The following is a 10,734-nucleotide window of genomic DNA, read 5'->3' on the forward strand; positions in this document are numbered from 1 at the left end:
TAACGTATTTTAAATTAAAACTCTTTTTTTATTTAAATTCATTTTTAAATAATTAGTCATGCATGTTTTACAGAATTCCGTTTCATAGTGAGTAAACATTTCAAAAGATTAATTTTGCTTTGTTCTTGATTAATAAAATTGTTTGCATACATTTGTTGAAGCCTGTACTATCCGAAAAAAACAAGCCATTGCTAAACAAAAAATACACGCAAACAGGTATAAATTAATTAATTAATTATTAATTTTCAACTAAAAAACATCATTTCTGAATGTTATATTTATTATTGAGTTGTCAGGATGTCTTATAAAGCGAAATATCCAAGGAGGAGGTACACTCAGGAAACCTTGACCCAACAGCCTTAATTTGGTGCAAATGACCTACTAGCATGAATGTGGTGTAACCTACCTAAGGGCGCCTTGGCACATCTGATAGGGCCGACCTGGATTGAGGAAGTAGAAACATTTCTGACCTGACCTCCCACTTTGAATGAGGTAATGGGGAGATATTTCTGGTAGAATAAAAGGTTCAGTTTTTAAATCGGTGTGAAATGGAATGATCAAAATCATTGAAGAATAAAAATATAAATGATCGCAAACTAGGTACGGTGTTTCTTTGTTTGTTTACCTTTTTAATATGATTTTTTTAAACCACCCTCACCGGGTTAATAATGTAGGTTCTATTTGTTTTGTAGCACACAGTGTCGCTACTAGTACCAAACGATCTGTTATTGATGTGAGCCTAACAATGGAATGTCTCGTAATTCTGATTGGTTGATTTGTACGTGTGAAGTGTTTTCATAAGTGGGTTTCTTTTCACGCCTGTTGGCATTATTTATATGCGTGAAGATGTATAAAGATTGGCTAAGGGTGTCAAAACTATTTTTAACATCCTATTGTTATTACATCCTAGCTACACTGTTTGTTTACACGGGTCTTTATGAAAGGTTTTATAGCACCTTTTCAAATGTGATTCTAATTTAAGGCGTTACTTTGTGATCCAGATGCATGCAATACCCGAAGACAATTTTTAAAATTTAAACCATATTTACACTAACCTCAACTGAAGTTCATACAACACCCCCCCCCCTCTCCTTTCTAGTATCCTTCTACACCGCATATGACATAAATATTTCCCCAAAAATAACCAACTGGTACACTTCAAATCTAGAAAAACCGAAGATATTTTTAATATTGCATTACAGTCATTTTTCAGTTTAAAAAATTGCAACATTTAATTGCAAATTAATATTGAACTGTCTGTGTTATATTAGTAATACCGTATTATGTAATTGTACCAGTAGAGTCACAGGACTGTTGATGGGGTTGCGGTCTGCACTGGTTGACGTCATTAGCGTGAATGAAACCAAATCTAAAATTTGTAGAATTTACTGTCACATCAATGTGTTCATCAGTTTAAGGAATTAAATAGTAAAGGATTGGGTGACTTGAAACTTAAAATGCGAAATTGTTAAAAGGGAATTTGATGACACCCTAATCCCAGGACTTGGTGATACCAACCTAGTGACGCAATTGACTTAAACCTAAACTTTTAACTCCCAAAACGTGTTAATAAAACTGAACTGTAATCGGCGATATTTTGACATTTTTTCATGAACTAATTCTTCCGAATAGTTAAAAGATTAAACGCGTCAATTATTAATCAGCTTGGCTGATCAAATAGCAAAATCGATTGCGTTTCGCATGACTGAATTGTGAGCCAATCGCTCAATCTAAAACTATTCGAGCATTACTAAAAGAGACAGAATGCATAGACTTAGTCAAAGAAATGAAAACATTACTTGCTTCAAAATATTGAAATCAATAACTCGAAGCTAATTGATTAGTTGTGGTCAGTATTATATATTTACAACAATCATGCCCTTGTTAAGTATCACGACTCGAAGTATTTTTAAGTGTTTTTAAGTTTTAGTAGTATAAAAGTAATCATAAAAACACAGAACATTGATAACGAATCAATACCATGTATTTAATATACAACTTCAAACTTGGTAGTATGACATCTACTCGACCTGGGAAGTAATGATATGTGCTTTGTAAAAAATCGTATCAAATGTTTTCGAACATTACAAGTAAGTAATAGAGTTTAAACAACTGAACGAAACAACAATATTAAGGTAGTTTAGTTAAACACAAGTCTAAGTCATTTGACTAAACTCATTTATCATACTCCCCTGTTACCTAAAGGGGTGCGCGGACCTTTGACCACAGGTGCTTTGACCATAGGGGGTTTGATCATAGGTGGTTTGACCACAGCGGGGCTTTGACCAACTGATTTCATGTAATAGTTTCTTCATTTTAATATTGGCATAAAAAGTTAGTAGAACGAAAGATTTTATGAATAAAATTATTCATAGTACTATGTGTAATAACTCTTGTTTTCCCAATGGGGATACTTAATTTCCACGGTTGTCGTTCATACCACACAATGCTGACTGAAATGTAGTTTTCTTCCTAGATGTATTACCACATAAATTTACAAAAATACGATAGAGTAATTACGTTTCATAAAAATTCATTCAAAATCGACCTATGTTGTGGAATCGTTTAGTTTTAGCCCAAGTAAATATTGTACAATAAAATCGAGGATTTTATATATTGATGAATTTTATTGAATTATTGTAAAGATTATGTTGTGTTACGAATAAACGGTAGCAATTTCTGTTTTTTTTTTCTTTTGTTTGATTAATCTTTAAAAGTCGTTAGAGGAAAAAAGGTATAACGGTTCCATATCATATGTGTATGACAAACTTGTGAAGGCTGTAATTACATAACAAACTATCTGAGAACAAATTATTTCTAGCAGAAAACTTTTCAGAGATAATATATTTTTAAAAAAAAATATAACTGCACAAAAGATTCCATAAACAAAATATCTCAAGACAAAATATGTACAGTATTTAGTTAGATTTTAGTGTTTTTCGCTACAATAACAAGTATTTAATAACACCTTGTAATGGCGGGTATAGGCCGTAAGGGAGAAAACAATCACTACCCGTAACAGTACAATATCAAACAACTATGATGATATCTTGATCACACCCAAGCGATCAGGTGGCAAAGTGTTGTTTGAAATTTCGGCGGCTCTAGCAAAGTAGTGATTCTGTGTGTGCATGCGAGAAAAGCAGTCAATGGTGAGTACCCAACTACCGTTAGGTCGAATGTTAGAGCGCACGACTACTAACCCGAAAGTCTCGAATTCAAATCCCGGAGAAGTTTACTTTTACCCACCTATAACAGTGATGCAGATAACCCAATTACTTTTTTTAAAATTCACGTTTTTTGGTAACTAATGTGGTAAAATTAACTCTCATCAATTTATATATTTTAGATCTTTTTTTTTAAATTAAAGTTAGATATTCTATGGGATCTTTTGTCCTACTATATTTTATCGTGAGGTATTTTTAGTCTCTCAGATCTTTTGAGATATGTTATCTGGGATACTTTTTCTGGGATCATTTGTCCAGGATCACTTACAGTGTTTCTTTCAGACTTTTTTGTTTTTTGTTTTTTTTTGGGGGGGGGGGGGGAGCGGACTAAATTTTCAGTTGGGGCGGGCACGATTAAAATAATTATTTTCTATCGGGGGGGGGGCGGGGGGGGGGGGGGGGACAGTAGATGTACTTCGTGGAGGAGGGGGGTAGCTGATCATTTGTCTTGAGATAATTTTTCTCAAGATCATGTGTCTTGAGATCAGTTGTCTTGTGATCATTTGTCTTGAGATAATTTGTCTCGAGATAATTTCTCTCAAGAAAATATGTCTTGAGATCATTTGTCTTGAAATCATTTGTATTGAAATCATTTGTCCTACCACTTAAACTATAGATCAGATACCTCTTGATGTAGGGTGAAGTAAGCGCAAATAAATCCTGCTAGGGTCAATATTGATTATATTGTTCTTATTGGTTGCTAACTAAAGCTTTCCCTATTGAAGTATATCGACGTATTTTTCTATTTACGGGAAGTTTGTATTGTAAAGAATATAAGAAAAATTGTGTGTACGAAATAAATAATTCCTACATCACCAACTCAAATATTAAATGCGAATACAGAATAAACAAAATAACTTGTAATCATTTCAACTTCTTTAGTGTTAAACAAGAGATTATGATGTTGATAAATTAGGATTAACATAAAAGTTCAATCTGATTTTGATAAATGAGGATCTACCTAGAAGGTCAATTGAAATATAGATCTCGCAAATTCTTTGTAGACACCCAGCCCTTATACACTCGGTATGTTACTCTTGCCTGATCTTATGTTTCGTTTTAAAAGCTTAAAACAGTTATACATACAGACCAAGATGGACCAAACTTCCAAATTTCATTGATCGGCTGTTATTGGCACTCTAGTCTTAGGTAAAGTGTTAAAAATAATCTAAATGTAAGTCACAGTCTGAGTTGGTTATATTTTACTATCAGTGGTTTTATGGTTTTTCTTTGCAGTTTTTTTATTAATTTTTTTTTTTTTTACTTTTCCTCATCGATGATATCTGGTGTGCTTTTTATAATTATGCCGGATATTTTTGTCTTCTAATATTTTGTGTTTTACTCTAATTATTGATTTATGAATTATATTTAATTTATGTATTGTTATTTTTATATTATTTGTCTTTTTCAAATGTATCTATTAAACTAGACTCAGCGACAAACCTAAATTAAAAACCAAAAAACTAAAAATTAAACTTTTGAAAAAAACACAAAAAGATCTCACGAGTTAAAACAATAAACGAAAACAAAATGCCATCTGTTAAGTTTACGGTTTACCATAAAACATAAACATTCAATAACTTCAATCATTCAATAACTTGATATCGATATCAACAATTCTGTAATATCGGAGTAGTTTCAAAGTAATAAAAACATTTACTGGCCGTTAAATTCAATATTCGATTGATTGATTCTTAACGGTAGATTTTACATCAGAAGACGAACTTACTCGATATCACTTGGGCTTTGTTTAAACTATAGGACTCTCGTTCTCATTTCAAGAGGGACGGTCCCCAGACTGTGTTACTTTACCCCTCTGGAGCACTGGAGATAAAATTGTTACGGAAATTTAACATGAAAATAGTTCGCGCTGGCCTTGAATGAAGTTGGGTTTTTTCAACGTTTAATTGTAAGCTATTTTGTTTCTTCTTCTTCTTTTTTTCATTTTAATGTTGTGATGGATTTCTTCCAACACTATTGAGTTTTACGTGTCAACTTGTTATGCGCCATATTGACTTTCGACGTCTATCCCAGCATGCTATTATTTTTTATTTGCTTCCATCGCCTTTGTCCATGCAAGAACAACCGTTGTTTTGGAGTTTCTCTCCTAGATGCATCGCTGTCCCGAGCAAATCTTTTAGGATAAGCTCTACAGCCTTTGTCTATTCAACAAAAAACTGTTATTTTGTTTCATACCTTCTGAAACATGGACAATAGTGTGTAGTAATGCAAGTTAGATTAACAAATTTGTTTTTGTTGTTAAATATTTTCAAGTAATTTTGGTGTATTTTTTGTACTGCTGGTGTATGTTCCTTCAGGCCTGTGTAGTTTACCGAAGAGATTTTTATGCTTGAAACTGTCATTCATTTGTTTATTGTGTACGCTTCTAAAACAATGAATGTTTACAACCAATATCGGTTGTCATAAATGTTTTCCATCCGGGTTGGAGGATGGGAGGAAGGAAAGTAAAAACTACAAGATTTATCGACGGGTGCGTAAACAACAAATGTTGGGAACCGTTGATTTCACGTATAACTTTACATACCCCGTTGTGCCGGGACATTTTAGTTTTAAAAATTCTCGGTGGTCGAATAGTTCTTTATACTATGAGGACAATAATATTACTTTTTTGCACTTTTCAAGGTAAATATTTTTAAATGTTTTTTTCATTGTTTGCTCTTAAAAAAACTTTGTTTTAAAAATAAATTAAAAGGAAATTGTCTTTGTAAAAGACATAAAATCTTCACAAACAATAGTTTCATGTGCGTAAAATCAAAAGAGAAAACGAATCCTACATTTCTGATAATACATTATCAACTTAAACTTGAAATGGTCAGAATTAAAAAAAAGACTAAAAACATATTTGTATCTTGTTTTCGTGCTAAAAATTATTTAATTGCTACAGATTACTATTCTAGATATTCTATATACGTGAAATCTAAATTAAATTTAGATTTTAAAAATTAAAAAATATTAACTTGTAATACGATAAATATATTGTTTAGTGGCTTCTCTAAAAATCACGACCAGCGTTTATCATGTCTACAACCAAAGTGAAGTTCTCATGTTGCCTCTTGGTAAACAGTTCACAAACAGAAACCTGGCATACTGTGCCAGTCAATGTTTGGCCACAAACACAACATGTTTTAGTTTCGCCTACAACAAGGTTACAAAAACTTGCTCATTAGGTAAGAAATAATTTATTCTTGATAATTACTAAAAAATCGTTGTGGGATTTTTCTTCTCTGAAATGTCTTGTCTAGATGTAGCCCTACATCTAATTTCTAAATCGTGAGTTATATCTATACGCCTTTATACTTCTCCCTCTTAGTTTAAAACATGAGACTGTAAATGTTGTATGACAGGATGTGTGCAATCCCAACAGTATTATGTGAAATGTTTTTGTTATAAGCAGCAGCCAATTTACACCAGTCTTGGCATACGTCTGTCACTACCTTACGTTTAGTATTCCCTTTAATTTTAGAAACATTGCCCAGAAAAAATTCGCTAAGGGAAAACTACGCAAAGGAAAACTGTTGTTTCGTGATTTGCCACTGGTGGTTGTTGGTGATTTTTCTGGCTTTCTTCTCTTTAGGATGTGTTGTAGGCATTCAAGAAACTTAGCAACTTATGTAAAAAATTATTGCAGGCCTTTTACATCTTAAAAATCATTTATATTTCCTTTTTGCAAGGCCGATAACTAAACTATGTAAGGGGATGATGTGGCTAAATAATACAGCTCAGGATTGCTAATCAAAAAGTCTCGAGTTCAAATCCTGGACTCGAGTAGGTTGGGTGTCCTGGAGTCCGCTCAGCTCTGACGGGTACCTGACAAAGTTTAGGGATAAAGATAAAGGGCACAGTAATGACCACGCTGTTCCGATGTAAATCTAGGTCATTGTAACACGTAAAATCGACTGTATCTGTCCCATGTGTCTTGGGCACGAATAGTAATATATGATGATAAGTATTATGTGCTGTTTCATATTTTCTTATGCCGTCACACCTACATATAACATTTAACCCATCCCAGGTTCATGGCTTGTACCTTACAACAACACAATGACGTCAGACCCCACAAAGATACACTCCATCGGGCTGATGTGCAACAGTTCAACAGGTGTGAATCTAACGATGACAAGCACCTGTCCAGGTTCCAAATGCCCAGGTACAACACCCGCTCACATGTTCATTTCATTTAATACTTTATGCTACTACGATAAGTTATCATCGGTGTGAAATTCGTAAATGTTAAAATACAAGCAATACCAGAACGTAATCTTAAAAATAAACATAACGTCACCTATCGCAACATAGTCTAGTATCCATTTTACCGTAACATATTAAAGTTGAAAGACAATATTTCCCTTGAGCTTCTTTTACCTTTAGTTCAAAACTGATTTAAAGTAAATATCTAATAACTTCAACTAACCTTTATAAAATAAATAAAAGTAGATGCATTTCTTTACAGCAGGCATATTGTACAACGTTATTATTTCCATAATTTTCATAGTTATTATTTCCGTACTTTTCATAATTATTATTTCCATACTTAACGTAGCTAATATTTTCATGCTAAATGCTCCATTACAATTCTATTTCCAATAGATAATCACGTGAATGTGGGAAACAACCCGACCTTTGACCCTTTCAGCCCTAATGTCTACAAATCGTGCCGTGATGTCATCAGCGGGGAAACAAGAAAGGTCGTGACCCTTACATCCGGGCTAATCGTCATGTGTGACACAGTGACAGACGGTGGAGGATGGACCATCTTCCAAAGACTTGTGTCTGGGACCGTAGATTTCTACCGCGGCTGGGAGGAGTATAAACACGGGTTTGGGGATTACGGCATGGGGGAATTTTACCTCGGCAATGAAAACATTTTCTGTCTGACTTCTAAAGCTGCACATGAACTTCGGGTTGATCTAGTCTACAACGGGACCTACTACGCCAAATACTCCAGCTTTAAACTGTCCAACGAGTCTGTGGGTTACAAGCTTTCTATTTTGAATTACACTGGCAACGCTGGAGACTCTCTAGTAGAACACAACAATCATATGTTTACAACTTTCGACAGGGATAACGACGGGGTGACTATCAACTGCGCGGTGAAGTACATAGGGGCGTGGTGGTACTCGGCTTGTCACACCTCTAACCTGAATGGCCAATGGGGAAACATCAACTATGGAAAAGGCCTGAGTTGGCAGACTATAACTGGCTACTACGATAACGTGTTGGTCTCGGAAATGAAATTTAGACAAATAATTTAGAGAGTTTTTTTATTGGTAATAACTTTATCAATCTCCTATTCCTACCGTTTTTCCAAACTTAAAATCAACATACTCTGTGATTATATTTAAAACTTTTTCTAGACCTAGTTTTTTTCTTTTCTTTTTAACTTTTTATAGCATCTGCATAGATTACACAACGAAATCAAGCGAGAGTGATTTCCCCTAAACTTTAAACAGTAAGTGGGGTGGTACTTCCAGACCAATCGTGCAATAGAAATGTTTTAATTGTTTGTAATACTTACGTTTGAAATAGTGTAGAATCTAGTGGAAATAAAGTATTACTTTTAGTTACAAGAAATCGTTCAAATGTCAATAGTAACCTGCGCATACAATGTAATACTTACTTGTGAAACTTTGTCCCACTAGCATAAATTGTATTCAAGTTAGTCTTTTGAGAAACCGGAAGTAAATTAAGTACAGCCAACGTTTACTAGAAATCGCTCAAAACTTGATAGAAAACTGCAAATTTGATATAATACTCAGAGGCGTAGCGAGGGGGGAGTCGGGGGTGCGGACCGCATTGGGTGACACCTTTTAGGGGGGTGACACCAAGGCAAAAAATAGCAAAATATATAGAGAAAATATTGAGGAGGGGGTGCAAATCAAAAGTTTGAGGGGGGGGGGTGCAAATCGAAAATTTGAAGGGGGGGTGCAAATCAAAAGTTTGAGAGGGGGGAAAATCGAAAGTCTGAGAAGGTGCAAATCGAAAATTCAAAAGTTTGTCGCTACGCCTCTGGGGGAGATGAAACCATTAAGTGCCGCACCGGGTTACACACGACCTCGCTACGCCACTGATAATACTTATATATGAAATTCTTTCATCGGAACTTAATAGGCACATTTGTCAAAATCTCGATTAAGACATTTCGCATAATAACAATGCATCCTTTATATTCCGTGTGTGACATAACAGAGGTGTAAAAAGGCGAAAACTGACAAAATATATGTTAATTATTTAGCTCGATTACAATTTACTTACGCCAAAGTTAATCGCAGTAGGTTTTGTGTAAACAAAAGCAAAAGAAAGTTCTGAAAAAAGAAGTTACGACTCTTGAATTCAGGTACATTTATTCAGCGTGGTCGAGTCGGTAAAGCTCATGGTTGCTAAACCGAAAAGTTTCGAGTTCGAACCCTCGGGCAGAAGAGGCTCGTTACCTGGGGACAGCCACTCTTCTAGGAGAGACAACTCCATAATAATACAACTGCTGCCTTGTAGTTTGTTCTTGGTTGGACAAAGGCTATGGAAGCAAATCCAAAAAGAAAAGCAGGCTGAAATCGGAGTCAATGGCCTCAACGGCGCATAACCAGTTGACACGTATCCTTAATTGTAATGGAGGCGTGGTCGAGTCGGCAAAAGCTCAGGGTTGATAAGTTCGAAATAGTCTCGAGTTCAAACCCTCTGGCAGAAAGGCTCGATCCCTCCCAACACTAAAAATTAAGAACGAAGAAGAAGAAGATTTAGCAAACTAAAACAAAGCATCAGGGGCTGAATTTTATTACTCTTGCTTTACTAAATCAGGAAGAGATTTTACAGTTACCGCTCTTAACTCTATTACGATTTGCTGTGTAAAAAAAAAATTACTCTATTATTATCGTTTTGCTATATTTAAACTATAGTTATAAAGCTGGTGCATTATTCTATAGTTTCAATTACACAATTTAAAAAGTATTCTAAGTGCTCTTGTTTCTCGTTTTTTTTTAACTTCTGAGATGTGGAAGAGGGGGGGGGGGGCTGCAGATTTTCTTGTCTGGAATCGAGATTGCTAAGAACGTGTCGCCTAGTTACTCAGGGAACCAAAAGGAATAAGCATATAAATTTAAACAAATTAATATTCCATTCTCAGTCTTGATGTTGTTGTACAGAGTATATCAATCTCTTTTAATTAATTAAGAGCAACTGCCAAATTACACCCTTTCGCGAATACCTGTGTTACCTGCATAGTGAGAAGACTGAAATGAGACTACTTAGACAAAGTTCAGTCGTATTTTATAATATGCATGTTATACATTGCCTAATTTACAAATACTAACGTTAACGATAACTTCAAGCCCGAGTCCAAACAGAGGCGTAGCGACCCTTCCCGGCGCCCGGGGACAAACTTTTCGATTTGCACCCCCCCCCCCCTTAAGATTTCGATTTGCACCCCCCCCCCCCCTCTAAAACCTACAATTTGCACCCCCCTCAACCTTTCAATTTATTTTTCCAACCTATT

At 34.9% G+C, this 10,734-nt stretch overlaps 1 protein-coding gene across 1 annotated transcript; it reads left to right on the forward strand.

The window, feature by feature from the left end:
• Positions 1 to 7,289: 7,289 nt before the first annotated feature.
• Positions 7,290 to 8,500, forward strand: LOC131950985 (ficolin-2-like). The gene is made up of 2 exons (XM_059313216.1): positions 7,290 to 7,395; positions 7,836 to 8,500. Exons 1-2 carry the CDS (start codon positions 7,290 to 7,292, stop codon positions 8,498 to 8,500), a joined length of 771 nt encoding a protein of 256 aa, XP_059169199.1.
• Positions 8,501 to 10,734: the final 2,234 nt, after the last annotated feature.

This window comes from Physella acuta, unplaced genomic scaffold (assembly GCF_028476545.2).
Source record: "Physella acuta isolate Inbredline_101_S28 unplaced genomic scaffold, ASM2847654v3 ptg000793l, whole genome shotgun sequence".
NCBI classification, from domain to species: Eukaryota; Metazoa; Mollusca; class Gastropoda; family Physidae; genus Physella; species Physella acuta.

Bases quoted from the DNA above. Each gene is read 5' to 3' on its own strand.
- LOC131950985 (XM_059313216.1), top strand. From the start codon at position 7,290: ATGACGTCAGACCCCACAAAGATACACTCCATCGGGCTGATGTGCAAC. The intron at 7,396-7,835 runs GTACAACACCCG...TATTTCCAATAG, and splicing joins TCCAGGTTCCAAATGCCCAG to ATAATCACGTGAATGTGGGA.